We start from the raw sequence: 24,725 nt of genomic DNA, 5'->3' as shown, positions 1-24,725 counted from the left end.
TTTTGTTTTGGAATTCAATTTACGAGTCTCTCTAATCGTACTGTATCGAATGCGAAATTCTGTAAGGCAATAAATTAGAGTCTCTGATGCGCTATTTTCCGTAGCGTTGTCAGCGCTGTACGTTGCCGATATGGAATTGGGGCCGAGATTCTGGCACTTGCTTTCTTTCCCATAAGACTTGTGCATTTAGGTGCTCCTACATTTTTCGCCAGTATCCAGTATCCTTCTTGTTCAACTTATTTCAATTTTGATGTCGGTAGAACGGCCTTTTGAGTTTATTCCAATGGACTACCTTCTTTTTTTTTTTTTTTTCTGAATCTACAAGTGTTCTTGATTTACCAACGGAATCATCGAATGATTTTTCTAATCTTCATCCGTTTATTCCTGATGCAAATGTATTTGTGCATGTAGGTCTTCAGTGTTTTGATTACTATGTCGTAGGAAGGAATGATTTGTAATTTGTAATTGATGTTTTGAGCAGTTGAGAATGAAAAAGGGAATTATAGCGAGAAATAAATCTGAAGAAATAACGGAGAGAACAACGTTTCATCCGCTGGGTGCGTCTAAATGCCCGTATTGCAACCTGAAATATTTATGCACTTGAATAAAGTTACAAGAATCTGAAGACCACCACCAGTAACAGTTGACAGGGCTTGCAGCGAGGAATCTGAAATAAGGCAAGCGAGTTTCGAGGCTGATTCTAAGTTGAAGAATAATACATGTTAATTTCTGCAAGGGAAAAATGATTTTTTTATTAATAAATTCAATTTAAGTAATAATTTGTGTACCAAAGATTATATTTATCCACGTCAGTGAAAAAGCTGAAATAAAAATATAAGGTATTACTGGAACATGATATATTTAATATAATTGAATTTTATGAATTTTTAAGTTTGTGAAGGAAGACATTAAAGCAACGATTGCAAAATCGTCCGTGAACAACTGATTTTGCAATTGCATGAGCCAAGTTTTCAAATACATGGCCAAAATGAACTCACTTTGGTTCTAATTGGTATCTATATCTTCAACTAAGAGGTCTCACAACGTGGTTAAGTGGGAAAAGACTATTTAGGGAAATGAAATTAGTGTGAAATTGAAACTACCATGGGATTATGAAGAATGATGACAACACCAACCCAGAAAGATCACTTGTGAGAATGAAATCGAAATAGAAATCAAAATCATGTGAGAATCAAAATCATGTGAGTAGAGAATGAAGTCAAGAGTAGCGAGGAATTTAACTTGCTTTAAAAAAAACTGGTTGGACAACGTGCAGGAAGAAACTGCTCCAAACCGACTACCGAAGACAGAAAAAAAACGTGCATGTCATTCAGGTTTATTGCATATCATCTCAATTCTCAACTATCTCAAGGTATTTGGAAACTCATCACTTACAATAAGGGCAAGCCTCTTTCTTTTTTTGCCTCCAACAAAGTATTAGACATGTCAGCATTATTATGAACTCAAAAGAGGTTGGATTCTAACACAACCTATACCGAGATGGAATACGAACTGTTACAAGAGTCAAAGACTACACAACTGTAACGAATGGCACAAACACAAAGCCGGAGAAGATAGACGCCATGCATGGCCAGGACTCCTGCACTATTGTGAGCCGTGGCCGTGACCTTCTATAGTATTACAGTTCTACACCCACAAGTATGCTTCCTGTGGGGATTCGTAAAAGGTTAATACAGCGGGTATATAGACCATGCTTCAGCTGAAAGAAAGGGGATCCAGTGACGAGGGGAAAGTTTACCTACTAACATCAAATGAATTACAAATAATGAGAATAAAAATCAAGGAGGAAGCTTCTCCAGTGGTTTCACAGCTGCAACAGCACTAAAATCAGATTTCATGTACTTCTCATACGTGACTTTCAGCTGTCCCAGTTGAGCAGATTGGTGAAATTTCAAGATCATCTCAGCGCATTCCCTGAGATAAAACAAGGACAAGATTTTTAGCATGCGAAGGTAATATTGTAAGCTGCCATAAACGTTAGGTGCTACCTTATTTGGGACACTTCGTAGCGTGCATGTTTGTTTAGTAGTGGAGTCCAATATGGACTTATCCGCAGCATACACCGTGCAACATATATCGCCGATGCACACAACAACGACGGCTTAAAACTAAGAGCTTCGTATTCAACCAAGGTCAGTTCGATCAAGTAAAATGACAAGTGTTCAAGCTGTAGCAGAATCCAAAGCAACACACGACTATTAGGATTTCTTTAAGTAAACCATATCGTGATAGTTTTCAGAGGCTTCCAGACCTGAGTATTAGACTGAGCAGCCTTGAGAAACCTTAACATGAAAACATATGGAGTAGGCATGTTCAGGCGAAACTTCAACTTCTTAAGAATGAGTGCTTCCTGCAGGGAAATCAAAACATAAGAATAGGATTATGATGTTTCTGCATCACTACAGAAACAAAACCTTCAAGCTTCCCTTACCCAGCTAAAATCTACGTCACTAAGAAAGGTCAAATGCAGCAATATTTGTAGTATAAAATACTATATTCTCTATGACCATAACTGCGCCACTCAAAACAGCATGCTGGGGGACAAGGGTGAAAGTCTAAACTGATCTCCAAGACAGCTTGGTCTGTTTGGGGCCTTTTTTTTTAATATAGTTTTTTTGGATAACCGGGAGTTGGACCTTTGCTCCCATATACCCGGAAGCACGGTTTGTTTGGTAATTAGAATCAGTTTGTTCAATACTTCAATTTGATACAATTTTGAAGTTCTGATCAATTGGTTTAGTTGATTCTAGTCAGTTTGATCAGTTTATTGTCAAAGGAACTCAGAGTAGGCATAACAAGTCCAACAAAAATTATAAAAGCCAAAACTTATTCCTATTGAGCATGACCATGGGTATAGGTGAAATGATTGGTGAAATGAAAGATAATATTTTCTCCATTTACTCCTCAACCAGCCACTGAAAAGTCGATTATATTTTCAAGAAAAACAGATCAAACTGCAGAAAATAAATATCCAACTGTACCATTTGTAGCATTTGCTGTCTTGAGTAAGACTCAGCTGAAATGCTAATTAGATCCTTAACCTGTTTTCAAAGACACAACAATATCTGATCAGCCTAACTTTTAGCAAGAAACCATCATATCAAGACAGACAAAAGTCGAATATGATAATATTTACCCTAGGATGCCAAAAATCTTCATATTTCGATGCCAACAACAGTGCAGTAAGACCAAGCAACTGCATTTCATTCTTTTTTATTATGACTTGGGAGAGATACCGGTCAAACAATGTAACAGAGAGAAATAGTGTTTCAGGCATCAAGTCAAATTTGAAGTGTACCTACGACCAAAAAAACATAGATTATAGCTCATAGCACAGCATATCTGAAAGCCTTATAGCTAGAGAAAGAGGAGGGGGGGTGGCGGCGGGCATGCTAGGGAATGAAAATGAAGAAAAAGAAAGTAATAAATCTAGAAAATAGATAGGTACTTCAATCAACCAGTTGATCAAAATGCCTCGCATAAGGGGGGTAATTTCTGTTTGTACTGATAAGTAATTTGAAAGAGACGAACTTTGTGCCTGAAATAGAAACAAATTTAGTTTGTTAAAACAACAATAATAGTCTGCAGTTCCAAGTCAAAGCTAGATCATTAGAATAGGCGTCAGGTTACATAAATAAATAAACTTCGCAAAATATATAGTTACAAAATCAGGCTCATAAAGTCTATCTGAAAACCATAGAAAGCCTGATCTAGGACACTTCATAATAGCAAATAAAAAGGACAAACAAGGGAAAAGAACATAAGAAGTTAAAACCTGCAAATTCTTTTTAGATAAAAAAAAAAAAAAAAAAACATCACCTCTATAACCCAATAATACTGATATATCTCCTCAACGTATTCAGCAACCTCCATTTGGTTGAAGTCATTGTCAATACTGGGTAGGTTAGCTAGCCCTGTATCTACAGCACATTTGTCCAGCAACTGCAAAAAAGTGACAATAATAATAGAAGCTCAAAACAAGGTATGGAGGTGATATACTATAAATGTCAGCCTCACCTTCGCTCCAACAACCAACAAGGATGTATACGATCTCCTACGACCAACTTTTTTCCTGAAAGAGAAATCCGTACTCGTACTTGGATTACAAGTAGGTTCAGATGCATCCTTCTCTTGAATGGACACATTAGTTATATCCTCACAAAGAGATGTCGACGGTTTCACAATCGCGGATGATGATGCAGTATTAGAAATTGATTTGATTACAACTGTTGCATATTTGGGTTTTGATGCCTCTTGAGTACCAGAAGCCTTCTTCGTGGTCCTTACAATGGGCTGGAAGGTGAGATAGTAAAAAAGCTTCATGATATGACGTTAAAAAATGCATGCATATAATGAAACAAAAGCACATACTATTAACACCTTGGACTGGTGAAGCAAAAAAGTTCTTAAGCAGCACTCAACAGAATCAAGAATCCATTGCAAACATCACAGAGAAAACATATTGCTGCAAATGATTATTAAGCAAATACCTTACTAGACTTCTTCGACGTTGCATTTGTGTCCACCTTGGCTTGACCCCTGAAATTCCAATGCCACAGTCAGAATCTCCAAAATAGATTTTCCTAATTGCTTAGCATTCCATAAGCAAAAGCAAATATGGCTAAAAACCATTAAAAAAGAGAAGGGAAAAAAAAGAGTGAAAAGAAAGAAAGAAGAAGAATTTTTTGGGGAAATATCACAAATTTGGGACAAAATAGTATTTGAGGAGATTATGGGTGAGGTAAGCAGACATATAAAGCAGAGAGAGAGTGATTCATTTATTGGCATTATGGTTAGAAATATGTGAGACTTGAGAGTATGATGCATTTAAACAAGCTGTTAGGAACAATTGAATTTCACAAATGCTAACATTATAACGTGGCCATCGCTCACTCGGTTTTTCCATAGCTGAATTCTTGTATTTTTTGCTTGGGTTACTGCATTCTTGCCAGATTTAGCTATAAATGAAGGGGAAAAAAAGGTTTAGTCCGATCATGGTCTGCTCTGTCATCTAAAGCTGAAAAACAATATGAATTAGAACGTCTTAATTCTTACTCATACATGCTTGAAATCCCTTGGCATTTTCTAGCTTCTCAGTAACTTCCTGAAAGTAAAAAATAAGAACTTACTTAAAAGTACACAGCCATAAAAATAAAATAAATAAATAAATGAAAACAGGGAAATTGATTCTATTTTATAGCTTGCTTAAGATCCCTTGGTATATCATAATCTAGTGAGCAACCTTCGGGTTCAAAGCAGTTGCCTGGTTCATCCTCTTTAGCACTGGTAAAGATCTCCTTCAAAACAAGAGAGACGAGAACAATATAATTAAACTCTATATCTTTTCATTACATTAATGAAATCTGTTTCATTTCAAAAAAATAAAAAAATAAAAAATACAAGAGGGCAAAAGAATTTTTTAATCATCAAACCTTGTTTCAACAAGAGACATCGTCCTAGTTCTCCTGAGAAATAAACCATAGTTCGATATAATATGCATCTAAATCAACAAGTATGCACAAGAAAGGGCACTTCACAAACGCCTATATGAAGATCAAAACTGTAAACCGTGTAATTTTAAATCTTCTAATAAAGGTTAGAGTGGGAAAAAAGAAATTACAGAACCTGGCATTTAAAGTACTGGATTCACAGCTTCCATCTATTTTGTTTGTTTCATAGACTGAAAACCCTTTTGAATCTTCGACACACCCTAAAAAGTAAATCAGATCAATACCACAGGTCCACGTGATAAATTACATATACTAGTGAAAAGCATTATACAGAAACCTTTTCTTGAAGCATGTAAGTCACGAACAGCTTCGCCTGAATTCTTCACTGCCTTTCCCTTGTCAAATACAACAAAAGCAACGTGAATATATTTTGTTGGTGATATAAAAAGGACATACTTTAAAGACTGGCAGCCAGACAAAGAAAGAGACATATTTTTACAACTAAACCTAGCAAAATTTACATACCAATGGCAATGATTTCCTAAGTGGGACACGGACTGTACTGCTAGCTCTAGTCCCAATTGTAGCCCTACAAAAACAGGTGGCAATTACCACTTGCATCAGCTTAATTTCTAGAGAGAGAGATAACTGTAAGGGCCGGGGGAGAAAACGTATATATTGCACAGAAAAAGAACTTCTATATTGCACTTTATAACGTTGTGTAATTTTCTAATTCCTAGAAGGCAAACTGTACACCAAAAAAATGGACCGGAAGAACTTCTCCGTACACAAACAAATTTCTACAGCCACTCATCACGCATTGAGAGAGAGAGGTGAGCACATGACTCACTTATGCTTGGAGCCATCTTGCACTGTTTTCCTCGAAGAGTTGACTCGGACGTTACTCACATCTGCCAATACTCTTCTTACCATGCTTTTGGGCCCTGACAAAACAGAGTAGAGTTTATAAGCAAACTCTCAAAATAATCTAAATTTTCTATGGAAGTAAACCATCATTATTTATTACCAGAGACTTCAATTTTGTCTGCATTCTTCGATGAGCGTTGCAGGCCTCCCTTCAATTAGAATTACCTCAAATGTAAAAGTTAATACTTGACCACTTCTCCAACGAGAGTTTATGTTCTCTTCCAACTGTTATAATTTTGACCCAAAAGCTGAGAGGAGGAGGTCAAATTACCTTTGATTGAATCGCACAATCTGCTGAAGACCCCTTCTTTATTGTTACAGGTTTCCTTCAACACAGAAAATATAAAATAATCAAATAACTGAAATTAGTTGAATAAATTCAATTACCTGCTGCTGGTCAGGGAATGTTTGCATTTATGATACCTACAGCCTTAACCAAAGTGACTTAGTTATGTTACATTTTTTAAACGTTCAGCAAGCTCTTTGTTTATGGATAATAAAAGCTAAAAAATACATTCAACCATTTCAATACTCTATACGGGAGAGGGAAGAAACTTGTTCGTGGAAACATTTCTGCATATTGAACAAGGAAGGAGTACAAAATAGAACTAAAATGTGTGGAGAAAGGAAAGAAACTTTAAAGGAACAGAAGTAAGAGTAACAGAAGTAAAATGACACTTACTTGCAACTGGAATCAACTTTAATCTTATCTTTCTCCGTATAGACCTTAAAACTTCCCATCGCTACTCGTACCCATGGTGGGGGAGAGGAAGGAATAAGAAGGCAGTTAAATTTGGAGAAGATCTTGAATACTAAATTATATGTTGAGGATATCTTAGTATCTTACCACTCTTACGGATGCGATTATCCTCAGTAGGCAGACCCGCGACCAGGCAGTCTTTCGCCTAACTCCGACCAACAATATCGTTTAACAACAGTCAAGGAACTATGGTCAATTCAAGAATTAAGAATCCTACTAGCATTTTCTATTTCTATACCTTGGTAGCCACCATTTCTCACTGAACTTCGTTTCCAGTTTCTGATCTCTGATCGACAAAAAGGTTTTGTTGCCTGCTCAAAATCAGTCAACAGACTCAAATTCATAGAATAGACCTCATTTCACCAACGCCAGGAGGGAATGCAGTATGCAAGCATACAATTAAAAAAAAAGGTCGGGATCTAAGCAAATACTTGCAACCTGGCCCCTCCCAAACCCTAACTCTTAGTTTTTAACATACAAAATAAGGGCCCTATCGTGAGAATGCTAGACGTGAAAGAAAAAAGAGAACTCATTATCAATATTCTATAGCAAGTAACTAAAAAGAAGCCAAATCGACCGAAATTTTGACTACAACTTATAAAAAGGGAACGATGCGGCAGAGACTTTGAAATGGTAACCAGAGCAGAGGGGAACTACCATTGACATTCAATAGATAGACATACGAGAAATTGAGCTTGAGAGAACCTTAATTGACGAGGAATTCCGGGATGTTCATGTTCATCTAAGCAATTTCCCCGTTTGTGTCTGCTGAAGGATTACTCGGGACCGGAGGCGGGTAAACGTCCAACTCCAAGTTTTGAAAAACTACAGCAAGTTTACTGTTCTGCCCCTGAGGAGTCCGAAAATATAAAATTACAAAAAATTTGGCCCATGCAGGTCTCGAACCTGCGACCTTCGCGTTATTAGCACGACGCTCTGACCAACTGAGCTAATAGGCCAATTTATTATTATAAATAAAGTTGAAATTATAAATAAAATACTACTTTTATATTTATAAAATATTAAGAATATGGGCAGTTAATTAAATAAATGTTTTGATATTGCTACTGTCATTTAACAACCCAGTAATAGTAAATACATAATTTAGCAGATAATATCTTCTTTTTTAAATCAAAGGTTAAATTCAATCTCAAACTAATTCATCTTGAAGGGGAAAAAAAGACAAGCATTGATTTTCTCGAGAGTATTTATAGCATACACAAGTTATTAATGTATATGATGTAATGAAATTGAAGCCAACTTAATGGCCACCAAGTCCCTAATGCTTTGTTGGTTAAACGAGTGTGTGTTTCTAGAGCTTGCTAGAGTAGTGGATTTGAATGGTAATTAAAGGAGGAAAAATAAAGAAAAAGGTGGGTGTAATCTTAAGCACTAAAAAGTTTGATTCAGTGGAGAAAGAAAGGTGTGATTTGTTTAAGGGGAAGGTGAAGAGTAATGACATAATATCGACATTTTCTGGTATTGACTTTGTTTAAGGAAGCACAATTGAGACTCCAGCTTTGTAATTAAGCCATTTTTGCACCTGTTTAGGCGTTTGCATGTCGACATCGAAATCTCAAATCACTTTTTTAACGTCGCCCTATTCTAATTAAACTAATTATGCTTTTTAGGGATCCTCACCAGTAGGCAGTAGCACTTCTCTTTATTGTCGCCTGCTTCTGCCTGACACTGCTATTAATTTTCTTTCATTATTTGGGAATGACCGACTTTTGATATGAACCGCAGCAAGTTGCCAAAGGCGAAGCTTATGCGAATTGGCCTGACGCCACCCAAAAATACTTGGAAAATGAGAACAGAATATTTTGTTCTGATATTATTATTTGAAGAATGGTTTCTACTTTTTAGCGCATCTGAAACAGCATCCTCCATCCATATATATATATATAATATGAATGATTGTTTTCCTGTGCGTGTAGCTAAGCTAGCTACCGCTCGAAATTGTACTTGGTATTTGGTTGGGATGGATTTTACTGTATTCGATGCCTCTCATTATTAGCCAGCCACAGCAGTCAGCAACAGCCAGTGATTTCAAAATTGCTCATTATTTTTGTTTCTTTTTCCTTTGTAACTAATAAGCTCTGAGAGTTTATTCTATACAGTAACTAAATTAACTATCCATCGCTCAAAGTCAAAACCCACTACCCAAGAGCTCTCTCCACACCCCCCACTACCTTCCTCCCGCTATTAATTCCTCTTCAGCTCTCCACACCGCTCCAAGTCACGGAATTAAATCTTCCCAAAATGTTAAAGATTTTCTTCGTTTCTGTTGTCCTGATCATTCTCTCTTCCGTAGCTTCCGGCAGCCGGGAGTGTAGCTGCGATTCCGATGCGGCGGAGCACAGCGCAGAGGCAGAGGAAGCAATCAAATACAAGGTGGGTTCGATTGCTTCGGTACTCGTGGCCGGCGCTGCGGGGGTGAGCCTTCCTTTAGTGGGCAAGAAGATTCCGTCTCTGAGGCCTGAAAATGACATTTTCTTCATGATCAAGGCCTTTGCTGCGGGGGTGATTTTAGGGACTGGGTTCATCCACATACTGCCGGATGCGTTCCAAGACTTGACATCGCCCTGCATCGGCCACCACCCTTGGGCTAACTTCCCATTTGCGGGATTCATTGCGATGGCCTCCTCCATCGGCACCCTTATGGTGGACACATTTGCAACCAGCTTCTACGAGAGACGCCACTTTAGTAAAACCAAGCAGCTCGTGCTCGTCACACGCCAGGAAACAGACGAGGAGCATGCGGGTCACGTGCATGTGCACACGCACGCCACGCATGGCCACGCTCACGGCTCCCGCTCCGCCGCACCCTCCGCAGAGTTGACTCTGCCTCAGCTAATTCGCTACCGGATTATATCTCAGGTACGCAAATCATACACATAATTATATGCATGAAAGGTGGCAGTTAATGGTTAATATTTGAGATGTGCTAGATTTTGGATGGCTTTTCAGGTGTTGGAATTGGGAATCGTGGTTCATTCAGTAATAATTGGGATATCTCTTGGTGCTTCTCAGAGCCCTGCGACCATTAAGCCACTGCTCCTCGCTCTGTCTTTCCACCAGTTTTTTGAAGGCATGGGACTCGGTGGCTGCATTTCCCAAGTATTCAATTCAAACTAAACTATATCTATATGATATCAATTGATTTTGCTGTGTCATATAGTATATATCACGATCATCTAAAGGGTCTAAAGTTTGTAGAATTATTATGTTTACATGTAGGAAATGAATGAGAATATAAGTCCAAGAAGAAAGTAAAAGAAAAGGCGAAATAGATGGAGGACACAGGACAGGACACTAATTAAGTGACGTTATGGGTTTAAAAAATTGTTGAGGAATATGTCACAATCATTTCTAACCCTAGCTTTTGATTGAACGGTCAAACAAGCTGAGAGGGGGAAAAAAAGAGAAGGGTTAATTCTTGGCACAATGGAAGAGGAACATCGATGTTCGAAACCAATAAGAATAACTTTCTTTTGGAAGTTGACCTATGGCTACGTTTTGATGCGTATTTAGGGGTTTAGACTGAGGTTCCTGTGTCCTTAATTGTGATTGCAGGCAGAATTCAGGTGGCGGTCAGCGGCAGCAATGGCGACGTTTTTCTCAGTGACAGCGCCGGTGGGAATTGCAGTGGGAATCGGAATCTCGGGAGTTTACAGAGAGAACGGGCGGACGGCTCTGATCGTGGAAGGGAGCATGAACTCGGCATCGGCAGGGATATTGATATACATGGCGCTGGTGGACCTTCTTGCCGCGGATTTTATGAACCCAAGGATGCAAACCAACGTGGGGCTCCAAGTAGGAGCCCATATCTCTCTTCTTCTGGGTGCTGCCTGCATGTCTGTATTGGCCACATGGGCTTAATCATCCCTCTTTTCCTCCTCTATTAACCCAACCCAACTGAAGTTTCTCATTTTTTGTGTTCAAAAGTTTACTCAAAAACTGCATGTGGGCATTAGCCTATCCTTACAATGGTAGAAGCGGGGGAGAGTAGGGGGGAAAGCAGGGGGGAAAAGGAAAAATAGACTATGTTTCCTTTCATTGAAAGTCATCCTTCAATTTTCAATTCATTTCCAAATAAATAGTTTAGTAGTCACGTTAGCCGCGCTTCACTAATAGCGCTTTACTTACACGCTAGCGTCGCGTTAGGTAGATCCGCAGAGCTACTATAATGTCAATCTCGTTGAAGTCGAAAAAAGGCCTAAAAAATGCACAATAATTAGTCTTGGACAGTTTTATTTGTGAAAAATGTATATATAGCCCTAAGGACCAAGATGGTCGAATATCAAAACATAAATGTGTTAGAGGATCCTATTTTTCAGCGATGACCAATCAAGGTCAATCAAAATGGGGATCCATTTTTTACAATGACCACCGTGGTCAAATGGGCGACTCTAGTTTATCTTCATCAACCAAATTGGAGAAGTCTTCAAGAACCCAAAGGACAAAGACAAGCTAGCAAGGTCTCAGAGACGGGAATTCATGAGTTGTCAAATGGGCGACTCTAGTTTATCTTCATCAACCAAAAGTAACACCATTTCGGGAACCCAGAGAGGTGTGTTCGCGTGCCTTTTACTTGGAATCTTTCTCTTTTGTATCGGGCGTATGCATTTTAGTATGTCCACTGGTACATAATAGAAATATATCTAATATAGTACAAAATACACCAAGGCAACAAGTTGTAGAACAATACTGGTGTTTGTAAACGATACTAACACTAGGGAAAAATATCAACTACAGAAAATATTACCATGATGCATGACAAAAAGAACTGGCCAGTGGCAAGCAAAGAAGACGGGCTGGGAACAAAGCATGCATAGATTTAGATTTATGTGAAAATTCATTGCAGAGAGAAATTTCAGATTTACTGTGGCGGTCAATAATACAAAACTATATGCTTTTTTAGAACAAGTCACACATTCATGACACGTAGAAACTATAAACCATAAATTTAAAAATTTGAACATCTTTTATGACTGTAAAGAAGAGGACACGGCTGAGAAAGAACAAGGACGTGCACACTTTCTCAGAAGAACGCCAATGGAATCCTTTTCAAAGCTACCTTGCTTCTGATTACGTTACCATTTTACCAGGGATAAGATCTTTGTTTGTGTTTGTAATCAATAAATTCAAAAGTTTAAATTGATGGGTTAGATCAACGAACTCGTATGAACTTGTATGGTGGATTAGCTCAATGAAATATTAATGCTATCTTTCCACTAGAGTATAGAGTATATGTAATGAGTGGTGGAGGTAGAAAAACCCAGAACAAAAATAGCAGTGCAAGTGCATTAAACGTTGTGGTATAGAAATGGGCCTCAATTAAGCAGGAGGTATATGAATGGACCGGTGTTGGTGGTTAGGGAGGGGAACATCATATTTTTCATTATACAAATTTTGCAATTTGCATGACGCTGCCTAATTAACAACTTCAGAGAGAGAGAGAGTTGAAGAAGAAGGCGAAGGTGGAGTAGAGTTGAAGCAAGAAACACACTCACACACACAGCAGAGCAGAGCAGGGGTACTCTTTCTTTTCTTCCATTGGTGAAGCAAGCATATATGCCTACAGCAGGCAGCGGCATCGGCATGCAGATTCATTTTTAGACAGTAAACTAAACTTATAACTTAATATAATGATGAATGGTCCCGAACCCAACAAAAAGCACAACAAAAGAAGAGAAAACTTCCCTCTCTTATCTAAGATGTACACCCGCTTCCGCCTCCGCCTCATCGCATAACTTCACTTGTACACATGGCTAAGCAAAGTCCCCACCTACAAAACCATCCAAAGAATCCCTCTTTTTCTGCCACTTGTCTTCCTCCATATACAACTTTTATTTTAATGCACTTCCTCCCCACTCCCTTTATTTATTTCTATCCCTATTATTGCCTCTCTCATATATGATATGTGCATCCCATTCCTCTGTTCTTCCACTTCTCCCAACTTCCATCCCCACACAAACGCAGTAAACTTCAACTTCCCCTTGCTTCCATCTTCAAGTATCGGATCATCATGGAATTAATTACCAGACTCTGCCTTATTCTTCTCTTTATATCCACTTGTGCAACTGATTTCTTCACTCCCTGTGGTAAGTTTTTTATTCTCCATATCACATTCACATTCACGGCTACCTGTGGATCCATATCTCTCCCTTGCTACCTACCCTACACTACACATACAATACATACAGTACGCAGATTTATTAATATTATCATATTGGGTAGCTGCATCTGCATTATTGGAAAAAATGTACGTAGGTCCCGTGGAAGTCACATCATCGCCCTTATTAACTCCCACTAACTAAAATAATATTAAAGTTACAAGTTAGAAGCCATGCAATTGCAAAGTGGAGTGGCTGGCCCTGGCTCACTTTTTAAGCCTCTGCCCTGCCTCCGCTCCAATACAAATCCAAAGCAATCCCATGCTTAGCAGAGAAGTAACACCTTTTTGTTTTTGTTTGCTTTTTCAAATGACAAAAAAAAAAAAGAAAAAAAAGGAGAGTTTATGAATTTGTGTGTTTTGTGAGAATTCATGATTTGCGTTTGGCATGCAAAAATAGGACATGTTTAATTTATAATTATGTATATGTGAATTGTGAATTGTTATGTTTGTAGATTGCAGAAGTGTACATAGACGGCGTACGATCCACAAGGGGAAGAAATTCCAACTGGCCAAATACCTGGATGTAATTGGTCAAAAGGTGAGACACGTGGATGAGGCTTCCAACTCCCAACCTTACGTCAGCTCCCCATTCACTCTGCCGCCGTTCGATTCGCTTCCTCCTTATTCCCTGCCGGACAACGCGCCCCCTTACTGTTCATATCCACAACCCAATACCCCTACTCCTGCGACGACAGTCCCCTCTCCCTTCGCCTACATGTCGTCACCCCCTCCCCCGCCCTTCTACTATCTTCCCCCAATCCTTCCCTCTCAGAGCCCACCTCCGAGCCCACCTTACTACTACGAGCCCAGCCCACCAAGTTACGAGCCCAGCCCACCCGTGTTCCTCCCGAGCCCACCCGTGTTCCTGCCACCGGTGATTTACCCTCCGCCGAGCGTGCCACCCCCTCCCCACTCGGCGCCCAGTATAGCCCTGTGGTGCGTGGCCAAGCCGTCGGTGCCGGGCCCAATTATTCAAGAGGCCATGAACTATGCCTGCGGGACGGTGGCAGATTGCGGCTCCATACTGCCAAACGGACCATGCTTTTTGCCCAACACGCTCTTGGCCCACGCTTCCTACGCCTTCAATAGCTATTGGCAGAGAACCAAGGTGGGCGGTGGGACTTGTGAGTTTGGCGGTACTGCCATGCTTGTCACCGTGGATCCCAGTAAGATTCTCTCCTTCTTTTGAATTCTTCTTAATAATTTCTTTTACTTGTTAATTAATATAAGAATTTTGTTTTCAGGTTATGATGGGTGCCGTTTCACTTACACGTAGACCGCGATTGGATCCATGTTTATCAACTTTTGAAGAATATGATAAGGATGTATAGAGTAGACATGTAGAACACGAAATCACTCCATTTTTCTCTCAACCTTTTGCTAGAAATAATTTTGTTGAAATAAATCAATACATAGATATGTGTTTGATAATACTTTTCATTTTTTTAAAATTTGTGATGATTTACTCACATATATTAAAAAAATTAAGAAAAAATAAATATGCATATATGTATTTCGTGGTTTTCAATGAGATGAACGGATCACTTGTAGATATTTTTACTGGTTATTTTCTCATCTTTATTATTGGTTAATTTTCAATTTAATATAATGTAGTTTATACTCTCAAAAGAATGTTAATGATCTCTAATGGGATGAAATTTTAATAATTTACTTATTTCAATATACAGGTACGATAATATTAATATATATATATAGTCAAATTATTTGTTGGGAGCATGGTGTATGTTTATATTGATTCATGAACTATGGTCTATGTATAAGTTAAAGATTAAAAGAAAGCCAATAAAATTTGGTACAGGACAATTTGATTGTGATATGATTGCAGCTTCAATAGTAAAATAAAAATGGAAAGTTAACTTATTGGTGAGTGTCAGCTGCCATTTACATTTGTTGTATTATCATAATTTAGATGATGCCAGACCACACCCCAAACGACATGACATTCACCACCTACCCATGTTGCATGGTATCCATATCTATCCCACGTGAGTCATCCCACTCTTCCCTTGCCCATTTATTTAACAAGGACAAAAATACGATTAAAACTAACTTCTTTTTTCCCGCTTGAGGCAAGATTAAAACTAACTCAGATGACTTTTATCCAAAAAAAAAAAAGGGAAAAATCATATGAAAAATAAAATCAATAAACATAAGAATCAAAATTATTTTGATTTTGAATGAAGTTTCTATTTGTGTTAAATATCTCGTCTTAGAATTACATAGTAATATCTCTTATATATTTTACTTATGAAAACTATATTTTCAATTAGTCTATAGACAACTAGTTTAGATTTTACTTTTAATCCAAACCTTCAACTTTATTTTTATGTAGTTAAGTAATATTTTAATAAGCTAAATTGTGTTCATATTTACACCAACTAATTTAATTTGAATTAAAGAGATCATAAATAAATTTAACATAAAATTATTTACTACCTTTTTTGAAAAAATAGGTCCAAAACCACTTCTTCAATATTTGACTTTTAATATGATAATTAAATATTTTTCTAAGCATAGATGGTTATTGAAAAACAATTTGAATTATTGTGATAATTTTAGAAAAAAGAATCAGTGAACCGAGCATGAATGGAACAATAGAGAATAAATTCCATCCCACCGGGCGCTGGTTGGGCGACCAAAAGTAAAACCCTATTTGTATTTGCCTTTGCCTCTGCCTTTCTAGTTTCTTCATCTATATCGCCGCCTGCAACACACTGCAACTGCAATGGAGGACGGTTTCGCAGCTGAGAAGCTCTTCAATCAGGGCTTTTCCTACACCTACGACGATGTCATCTTCCTTCCTCACTACATTGACTTCCCCACTGACTCCGTCCAACTCGCTACCCGGCTTACTCGCAACATCCCCCTCTCCATCCCCTGCGTCTCTTCCCCCATGGACACTGTAACCGAAGCCTATATGGCTTCCGCCATGGCTGCTCTTGGTGGCATCGGTATCATACACTCCAATGCCCCAATCCCCCACCAAGCTGCCATGGTCACTGCCGCCAAGTCTCGCCGAGTTCCAATTTTGTCCAATCCTGTTTTCAAATCTCCATCTCACCGGATTGATTCCGAAGACGATTTTGCTTCTACGCCCTTCGTTCTGATCACAGAGTCGGGTACCTCAAACTCGAAACTTTTGGGATATGTCTCGCACGCGGATTGGATATCCCAGGGGAACAAAGAGTTGAAAATATACGATTACATGGTTAACTCGGGGGTTTCGGTTCCGTGGAACTATGATTTAGCGCAAGTGGATGCTTTTCTGGAGGAAAAGAAGCAGGAGTTGGTGCCGCTGTTGAAGGATGGCGAAGTTGTGGATGTTGTGACCAAGTCTGAAGTGGAAAGAATCAAGAGCTATCCAAAACTGGGCGTTGGCTCGGTTGGGGCTGATGGTTCTTGGATGGTAGGGGCTTCGATTGGAACCAGGGAACATGACAAGGAGAGGCTGGAGCATTTAGTGAAAGCAGGTGTAAACGTAGTGGTGTTAGATAGTTCACAGGGCAACTCAATTTATCAAATTGATATGATAAAGTATGTGAAGCAGACGTATCCAGAGTTGGACGTCATTGGCGGGAATGTGGTTACGATGGCGCAGGCCCAGAATTTGATTCAGGCTGGTGTCGACGGCTTGCGGATTGGGATGGGCTCTGGATCTATCTGTACCACGCAGGAGGTTTGTGCAGTTGGACGAGGACAGGTACGCGATTGTAAAAGCTTTTTTCAATCTCTAATCTAACACCCTTAATCTGAATCTTTATTGTATATATGCACCTAGCTGAGCGTTTAGAGTATGATACTGGGTATTTGGTTTGTTAACTCACAAAACCACGGTCAATCAAAGTTGATGCATTGCGAGAAAACTAGTAATTGCTTCCTTGTTCTGCTTCTGACTAAATAATACGGCCTATTTTTCCCAGGCGACTGCGGTTTACAAGGTCTCATTAGTTGCATCGCAAAGTGGCGTGCCTGTGATTGCTGACGGTGGAATTTCAAACTCTGGGCATTTTGTTAAGGCTCTAGTTCTTGGTGCATCGACGGTAATGATGGGAAGTTTTTTGGCTGGAAGCACGGAGGCTCCTGGAGCCTTTGTAACTAAGGTATTTCTTCTGGCAATTATCATTTTACAACTGCTCACAAGACAAGGTTTTCGCCCTTTTAGCTATAAGAACTGAGTAACATAAAGTTGCATCTTGTCATCCCAGAATGGTCAGCGTGTGAAGAAGTATCGAGGGATGGGCTCTTTAGAAGCAATGACCAAAGGCAGCGATGCCAGATACTTGGGGGATACTGCAACCCTTAAGATAGCACAGGGGGTTGTCGGAGCAGTTGCTGATAAGGGTTCGGTCTTGAAGTTCATACCCTACACAATGCAAGCAGTAAAGCAAGGGTTCCAAGATCTTGGTGCTTCCTCCATCAAATCTGCCCATGACCTCTTAGCCGCAAAGGTTTTAAGATTGGAGGTAAGGCCTTATACTTTTTCCTCCCTTGTTTAATGCTCTGCTGCTGCTGCTGCTGGTTATGAACATGACTTCGTTTAAAATATGTTTTATTTTTGCTGGTATTGCAGGTCCGCACAGGGGCTGCACAGGTCGAAGGTGGAATTCATGGACTGGTGTCTTATGAAAAGAAATCGTTTTGATCTTAATCAACCCATTACTCACAGGAATCCGATCGCTGCTTTCTAGCTCGACTTGAATTACCCAATGTATTCAAATAGATGTTGTGACTCATGCAATAATTTATTTAACAATAAATGGGCTCAAGTTTATTATGATAACCACCAATGTCCCTAGATGTTTGGCATCCTCGTAGCACAACTCTTTCTGTACATTACTTATGCATAGAAAACCAATTTAAGGCCACGAGCTCTGTTCAAATGGAGGAGATGATCGCTTGACACTTTTGCGCTCCCTTGTCCATGTTGTATACCCAGTAGTATGTTTAATAAGAAGAGAGTCGAGAATGACGGTAGAGGATAAAATATGTAAATGCGAGTTTTTGGAGGAATTTAGTTCAACGATAATTGACATCTATCTTTAACTAAGAGGTTATGAGTTTGAATCTCTAGTTAAATTTGATGTACTCAAAGAAAAAAAAATTATAAGGTGAAATTTTATGCCCTGATATAGAGTAACATGGCTCTCCCGACTTCTCCTCCTCTTATACATGACATCATCCAAATCACAACAATGGTCCCCGACCCCCACTCGAGTCTTTACATATTTACTGCAATCAACCAAATTTTACCATCTTGAGTCTTGACACAAATGCTCGTTGCTTACTGGCCAAAGCTTTGAGATGGTTACGCATTTGCAGATTAAATGAGCATCTTAGTATTTTTTCTTTCAAAGTATTTCTCTACTAAACAAATGTGGTAATTTTAAGATTATAGAGTTCAGTGGTGAAATATCTATATTTTACAGTGGTGCCATTGAGCAAGCGGAATCGATTCCCTGTCCTCGTGAAAAGGACATTGTACACTAGAGACATATTTAGAGAAACACATGGCCTATTTATTTACTCTCTGTTCTTAAAGTTTCAAAGGATTTACCCCTCCGCATGCTTACAATTTAACAATTCTATTGATTTGCATTTCATTTGTTCAAAAGTTCATCCAGAACCATGGGTTGTTCAAGTAAGGCTTTTGCAGAATTCATCAACTCATGTGAAGTAAACCCATCATCTTTCCTGTAAAACAGATGCACAACACAGCTCATCTTCCAAAACAAATCCTTGCAAGCCCTTGGCACTGTACTATTCTTCTCCTGTAAAACTAATCTCAGGAGTTCTCTTCTCGTCCTCTCAACATTCCCTTTAATTGCTTCAGAGGCCTCCTCTTTCGTGAAATCACCACCAGCATTAATCATGCACAGAGACATAGCATTTAGCTTGCCCTCACTGGACTCTCTCTGCAACAAAACCAGAAGTAATTTTAAAAGAAAGAAAAGAAAAAAAAAAACCCTTAGCATAAACACTATAAGATCATGCACTTGTTTTAGTACTTACCTCGAAACTTTGAGTATCATTGAGAAGACGACCGCAAGTGCTCATCAACTTAAATAGCTTATGGTATTCACAACTTCCAATCACTTCCTCTGGAAGCTTAGGCCCAACGAAGAAGAGTGCTGGAAGGACTATAGGTCCCAACGCAAATGATATATAGCCATTTTCCATGTACTCATCCATTGGTGGTGCTATCTTATTTTTCAACCATTCAGCTTCCTTTCTCATAGACTTGAGCAATGCCAACCACTACAAATCAAATCAAGCATAGTTTATATAATCTCAGGTTGAATACAGGGGTCAAAATAAAGAACCTACCAGCACATGCCAGGAATATAGTTCAAAAGTATGTTACGAACAGATTTCATGGTTTTACCTGTAACTAAGCTCATGTGCCCTCAATACCCAAATATTATTGGTGATGCTAGAAGATTATGTTTTCATAATTACTTAGAAAATAAATCTTAATTGAATATCTTACAATATCAATAACATTCCTCATCACACTGCGTCCTTGCCATGGTAAAGCTCTTTTTTCGATTTCACAAACAGTGCCGTGAAGTGCCAGAAATATAATCTCAACCTCCTTGGAACAGTAATCCGCTTCACCATTAACATCCCACCTGTGATTTAATTGTCGTGAAATTATGAGTTCAATGCTAAAGAATGCTACGAGGGGTGAAATTAATGTGATCCTGAACCAACTAACGAGAGATGTCAGAAGTAAAAGGAAAGAAGAAATACTTTTCCACCAATTGTATAAGGTTTATCAATTCCCCTTCAGATCCTCCAACATCAAAGAAATCATCAACCACGGTTGTGAGCACACCATTTTTGGCCCATGATAAGCGAGCATCACGAAGTTCAGGAGAGGTAAGGGTTGCTGCAGCAGAAAAATAGCAGTACGCTAGCTTCTGTCTGGCAAATTTCAACTTGTCCAATCTGTTTTCAACGACCCACCTGCACATACATTATGGAAATTCATTATCAAAGAGTGATTCTTTTGTTTCTCAAAAATGTAAAGACCCGAGTCCACTTAACAGTTGGCAATCATATTCAAAATATATCATTTAATTTAGAACGAGCGGAGAGAGCACAGTTTATGGTTGAATTTGATGCTCCAAGTACCAAATGAGTAAATAATTTCATACAATTTATAACATCAGCTTTTCAGATGAAATGAAGAAATAACATATTAGGTTTAAATCCAAGCCAAAGTTACGTAAACGTTGATATGTATAATATTTTTTCCCTAGTAAAAATTGTAAATTTTGATGGTTTATTACATCTTATATATAAATTTATACACTTTGATCTCTGTAGCACATGCTTGCATTGACAGGCATGGGTGCACTAAGTATTTCAGGCTCCATAGTTATTAATAGAAGAGAAATTGAAGCAACTGACATGAATTTATGGTTTCACTATCTTTCTTTATTATTTATGAGAAGTATTTTCAGTAATTTCAATTTTTGTAATATACAAGTTCATCAATGACCTAATCATTACTTCATAGACTATTGTGTTTGTAACATAATCCATGGACCAAATGATAATCATAGCTTGGATCAAGCAAAAACCTGCAATAGAGGTCAAAGATTAATCTTGACATGATCCCAATTATGCAGAAAATCATATTTTACCTTTCAAGCTCTTTCAGTTCTTTATGATGTATGGATTGCAGGATATTGAAATCTTCTACAGCAAGTTCCAGAAAATCTTGATGACCAAAGTTTAAGCAGCTGATATAATTAAATCCAGTATTAGAGCCGTTCAACTTACCCCATAGCTTCACCCCACCCCAAGCAAAAAACAAAAAGAAGAATGAAGAGAAAGCATACGTATATGTTGTTTTTGAAATCCTCACAATGTCTATGTTGTAATTTTCCATAGCTCTCTTATTTAGTAAGCGTTCCAGTGTGTTGCTATAGGTAAACTCAAGAGCATTAATTGCCTGAAGATGACCAAAGGCAAAGGGTTTATGGAAATCATGCTTTAAATTAAATGAAAAAAGAAGGAAAAGCAAACAACTATTACTTATTTGAGAGGTTACTACTAAAAATACCTCTTGTTTAAGAAGTCTATCAGGTCTATCAGAATGAACTGAACCACTTGATAAACCATGACTCAGGAAACTATTAGTCCAAGAGTTAATGTTTTCCAGAATAGATTCATCAGGATAAATGATAATCTGAGAGGCCTTAAATAACTCCAGTGAGCTACCGAAGTCCTTTAAATATCCTCCAAGGCAATTGGAAAAGAGGTCCTCTGAAAATTGCGTTAACTGATCTAAAGAACAAATTAAACCAGTTAGACCTTTACTTCAATCTAATATTTCAGCACCTAAATTCAACAATCACAAGGCACCTGAAGAAACATCATATCCTCCAAGACGTAACATCCGAAAGGCCATTGCACAAGTTGAAGCATCTAAGAATATATCTTCCTCTCCTTGCATCCAACATCTGTTCTTGCAAATCAATGCCATGATACCATAGATATTAAGAAAGAAATTCAACCATAGACTAAATGGACTTGAAGTTAAAATGTCATATTACCTGTAAGTTTCATCTAATACACTTCTAATCTCCTCTTTGAAATGCCGATCAATTCCCAGTCTTTGAAGGTTATCAACCATGCATAAACGAGCATATATATCAAGAGGATATATTGTGGGAACTGAAAACACGGTAGATGGAAAAGAATTACAGAGAAATAAATGAGACATAAAAAAAGGCAGAAAGGAGCAGAAAATGATGTCAGAGGAACCTGAATTATCAAATTTTTGTAAAAGTGAATGAAGATAATTAAAACAGCCATCATCATTTCCATGCATAAAAGCCACTGCCGTAGTGGATGGAGAATTAAACAGTGATCCGTTCTTTCTTTGATATTGCATGACCATTTCCCAGTCCCGTAACCTTCCAATTCCTTCTGAAACATACGCTAAATAGGCTTTTCCCCCTTCAGAGTTGCTTCTACAGCTTCAGCAGAGACAAGATGAAGGGAACAGTGAGTAGAAATTAAATCATTTCATGTAATATTATTGCTTGTATTTAAAGTGCAACTCAATGATTCTAAGAACTTAAGTAGAGCATAAGATCGTCAGAGAAAACTTGGATGCATTGATCAACCAAGAACAGGCTGATCCTGATTTTAAGAAATTATATGGAGAAAATCTAAAAAATCTCATACTTGAAGAATAAAGAACTTAAATACTGAATCAAAATGACCAATAAAAGCATTAGATAGCTGAGCCTAGCCACAGCTTAGTAGTTAGCTTGGTTCATCTTAAGAAGTACTTGCATTACACATACTTCAAGAGCAAATGATGTGTGTCTATTGTTGTCAAAGATATGACAGACATTAGAAAACATGGGAAGGTACATCTAGAAAAAATAAAGGAAAGAAGGAAAATAAAATATAACCTTCTAAGATCCAACTCTTTCTTTTGAAGCAAAGCATCTACATTTGCCGGTGCCAGGGGCAGATTCAAATCCAAATCTTTAGCATACTCAATCATGCCAGGGAAAATTATGTCAAATCCCACAGGAGAATATTGCTTCTCATCAGTGGCTGAAACTATATTAGACTTGATAAAATTGAGAGCTGCATAACAAGGATAATGTTTTTAGGTTATTACTGAATCCTACATGAAGGGAGAAGACTTCTAGCAAGTACTCTAAAAATACCCTTGCTCATATGTTCATGACCAATATTCCACCGCTTTAGAGTAAGAGCACATGCTAATGTAGATAAGAGAGATGCTTTCATCAGCAAGTGATGGTTATGGATAATGCCCCATGAGCCATCAGGGTGTTGATTATCCAATACCCAGTTTATGCACTCAGGGAAAAGAGGGTCGTTAAGGGAGTTCGGGGAAGGAACCATTGCCACCCATGCAGTATCATATGCAGAAACTGAAAGTTCAACCTTGTTGAACATTTTTTTGATTCTTTCTTTCGTTTCTTCAAAGCACTGAAACAGTAAGGAAAAATATATTCCATCGGTTTGAAAGATAACAAGCTAAAAGCAAAATTAGATAATAAACGAAATCATACCAAAGCTCCAGTTTTAGTTTTTGTTTCCACATCCAATCCTGGGAATGGAGAAGCTGGTTGAGAGGAATAATTTCCACGTATCAGAAGAGTATGGAGTGGAAAAAGAGCCACAAAAATTACGAAATGTAACTTGCAAATATTCCTTATTTTTAGAGACTAAGAACCCAAAATCAACATTTAAACAATTCTGTCATTTTTTTTACTAGGATTTTCCAGTTGGGTTGAAATTCTATCTCAAGCGACTAAAGAATTTCTCTTGTCTACACTTTTATGTTACTGCTTCGAGATGAAACAATTTGTAACTAAAAAGAATGTTTGTTTTCCTTTCTTTCGTTGAAACTAAGTCCCAAGATTTTGTCCTCCACATAAAACCAAGCTTATGAGGATAACAATAAGACAATTAAAGTTTACGCTTCTACTGCAATGAATTGTGTAAGAAAATTATTGAGGTCTTGGAAACTAAGGAGTAACAAACTTGCATGGCAGAAAGAGAAGGTGAGACAATTATAAAATAGAACCTGATGAGACGGAATTAGAACAGGTGAAGTTGGCGGGACGGAGTAGAGACATGTTCGTGGATGTAGCTGTACGAGAAGAAGCAAAACGTTGAGGAAACTCGTGCGAGCAATACTGGAGTCTGGTGCTGCCTGATAGAGGAGAATTCGTGAGAGGAAGAAAGAGATGATAGAATGGTAAAAACTAAAAAGCGAAGAAAACAAACACTCGGCCTCCATAGATGGTAGCCTCCATAGATGGTACTCTCCATAGATGGTAGTGAGAATTTAAGAGCAGCCAAGAAAAAAAGGAAGAATACAATCAATCCTGAGTCCATACTTGGAATTAGGAAACGGAAAGTATTATTAAATAGAACCTGAAGAAGTGGAAGCAAAACAGCCAGACATGCAAAGGAACTGCAGAAGTATAGCAGGGAATGGATCATGCGTGGTGAGAGTGAGACACTCTTATTTCTAGGGCTAGCCCAGCACTCGCAGTGTGATGAAATGGGCAACAGACAACCAAGCAGGAGACTGAAATTCATTTCTCCCTGAATTTTCTTTTGGAGTTTTTGGTATCAAATCGCAAATGTACAGCAGTTACAGCCGGACTCTGCACCCAAATTCATAATGCAAATCCAAAGGGAAAGAAATCAAATGAAAATAACTGATCGACACCCACCACAGCCACATATCCTATTATAAATTATTGGTGTGACAGAAAAAAAGAGTCTCAAAATTTAAACTTTCTATAAATTATGAGATTCCCGTGGTGCTTCACTTCCAAAATTCATATAGACTAGG

At 38.3% G+C, this 24,725-nt stretch overlaps 5 protein-coding genes, 1 long non-coding RNA gene and 1 other non-coding gene across 13 annotated transcripts; 3 read left to right on the top strand and 4 right to left on the bottom strand.

Annotated features, from left to right (window-relative positions):
- Nucleotides 1–1,309: 1,309 nt before the first annotated feature.
- Nucleotides 1,310–8,000, bottom strand: CYCB3;1 (cyclin b3;1). Of its 5 annotated transcripts, XM_022292363.2 has the most exons (24): nt 7,864–8,000; nt 7,397–7,469; nt 7,246–7,303; nt 7,081–7,141; nt 6,670–6,724; nt 6,499–6,547; nt 6,322–6,415; nt 5,997–6,060; nt 5,809–5,866; nt 5,647–5,731; nt 5,454–5,486; nt 5,264–5,318; nt 5,077–5,125; nt 4,892–4,979; nt 4,512–4,560; nt 4,039–4,314; nt 3,841–3,963; nt 3,470–3,559; nt 3,158–3,319; nt 3,003–3,062; nt 2,273–2,371; nt 2,010–2,188; nt 1,760–1,935; nt 1,310–1,668 (listed from the first exon to the last, which is right to left on the bottom strand). In XM_022292363.2, exons 2-23 carry the CDS (start codon nt 7,409–7,411, stop codon nt 1,800–1,802), a joined length of 1,938 nt encoding a protein of 645 aa, XP_022148055.1. In that variant the 5' UTR covers nt 7,412–7,469; nt 7,864–8,000; the 3' UTR covers nt 1,310–1,668; nt 1,760–1,799. The 5 variants fall into 5 exon arrangements, with proteins under 5 accessions (XP_022148055.1, XP_022148052.1, XP_022148056.1 ...); XM_022292360.2 differs by having other exon boundaries at nt 1,310–1,935; XM_022292364.2 differs by having other exon boundaries at nt 1,310–1,935; nt 5,083–5,125.
- A 43-nt stretch (nt 8,001–8,043) lies between these two features.
- TRNAI-AAU (transfer RNA isoleucine (anticodon AAU)) lies at nt 8,044–8,117 on the bottom strand. The gene has a single exon. It is a non-coding gene; the product is annotated as a tRNA-Ile (tRNA).
- A 968-nt stretch (nt 8,118–9,085) lies between these two features.
- ZIP1 (zinc transporter 1 precursor) lies at nt 9,086–11,089 on the top strand. Its single transcript, XM_022292339.2, has 3 exons — nt 9,086–10,038; nt 10,129–10,278; nt 10,735–11,089. The coding sequence occupies exons 1-3, from the start codon at nt 9,421–9,423 to the stop codon at nt 11,038–11,040; spliced, it is 1,074 nt and encodes a 357-aa protein (XP_022148031.1). The 5' UTR covers nt 9,086–9,420; the 3' UTR covers nt 11,041–11,089.
- A 296-nt stretch (nt 11,090–11,385) lies between these two features.
- Nucleotides 11,386–13,999, bottom strand: LOC148211600 (uncharacterized). The gene is made up of 3 exons (XR_015790282.1): nt 13,857–13,999; nt 12,675–13,346; nt 11,386–11,800 (listed from the first exon to the last, which is right to left on the bottom strand). It is a non-coding gene; the product is annotated as an uncharacterized LOC148211600 (long non-coding RNA).
- LOC111016819 (Carbohydrate-binding X8 domain superfamily protein) lies at nt 13,131–14,893 on the top strand. The gene is made up of 3 exons (XM_022292340.2): nt 13,131–13,265; nt 13,792–14,505; nt 14,584–14,893. Exons 1-3 carry the CDS (start codon nt 13,190–13,192, stop codon nt 14,613–14,615), a joined length of 822 nt encoding a protein of 273 aa, XP_022148032.1. The 5' UTR covers nt 13,131–13,189; the 3' UTR covers nt 14,616–14,893.
- Nucleotides 14,894–15,975: 1,082 nt separating this feature from the next.
- LOC111016759 (inosine-5'-monophosphate dehydrogenase 2) lies at nt 15,976–18,140 on the top strand. Its single transcript, XM_022292269.2, has 4 exons — nt 15,976–17,060; nt 17,281–17,460; nt 17,566–17,823; nt 17,931–18,140. Exons 1-4 carry the CDS (start codon nt 16,086–16,088, stop codon nt 18,000–18,002), a joined length of 1,485 nt encoding a protein of 494 aa, XP_022147961.1. The 5' UTR covers nt 15,976–16,085; the 3' UTR covers nt 18,003–18,140.
- Nucleotides 18,141–18,854: 714 nt separating this feature from the next.
- GA2 (Terpenoid cyclases/Protein prenyltransferases superfamily protein) lies at nt 18,855–24,604 on the bottom strand. 3 transcript variants are annotated; one of them, XM_022292217.2, is made up of 16 exons: nt 24,299–24,604; nt 24,149–24,187; nt 23,946–24,074; nt 23,428–23,480; nt 23,059–23,344; nt 22,795–22,975; nt 22,136–22,344; nt 21,925–22,045; nt 21,734–21,831; nt 21,432–21,655; nt 21,208–21,320; nt 21,010–21,108; nt 20,111–20,326; nt 19,848–19,989; nt 19,370–19,615; nt 18,855–19,272 (listed from the first exon to the last, which is right to left on the bottom strand). In XM_022292217.2, exons 1-16 carry the CDS (start codon nt 24,327–24,329, stop codon nt 18,958–18,960), a joined length of 2,502 nt encoding a protein of 833 aa, XP_022147909.1. In that variant the 5' UTR covers nt 24,330–24,604; the 3' UTR covers nt 18,855–18,957. The 3 variants fall into 3 exon arrangements, with proteins under 3 accessions (XP_022147909.1, XP_022147908.1, XP_022147910.1); XM_022292216.2 differs by having other exon boundaries at nt 22,136–22,350; nt 24,299–24,603; XM_022292218.2 differs by lacking the exon at nt 24,149–24,187 and having other exon boundaries at nt 22,136–22,350; nt 24,299–24,603.
- Nucleotides 24,605–24,725: the final 121 nt, after the last annotated feature.

Source organism: Momordica charantia, assembly GCF_013281855.1.
Source record: "Momordica charantia cultivar OHB3-1 chromosome 4 unlocalized genomic scaffold, Mcharantia_2.0 BLBB01000004.1, whole genome shotgun sequence".
NCBI classification, from domain to species: domain Eukaryota; kingdom Viridiplantae; phylum Streptophyta; class Magnoliopsida; order Cucurbitales; family Cucurbitaceae; genus Momordica; species Momordica charantia.
The sequence above is the reverse complement of the archived record's forward strand: the minus strand, read 5'-3'. Positions and strand labels throughout refer to the sequence as shown.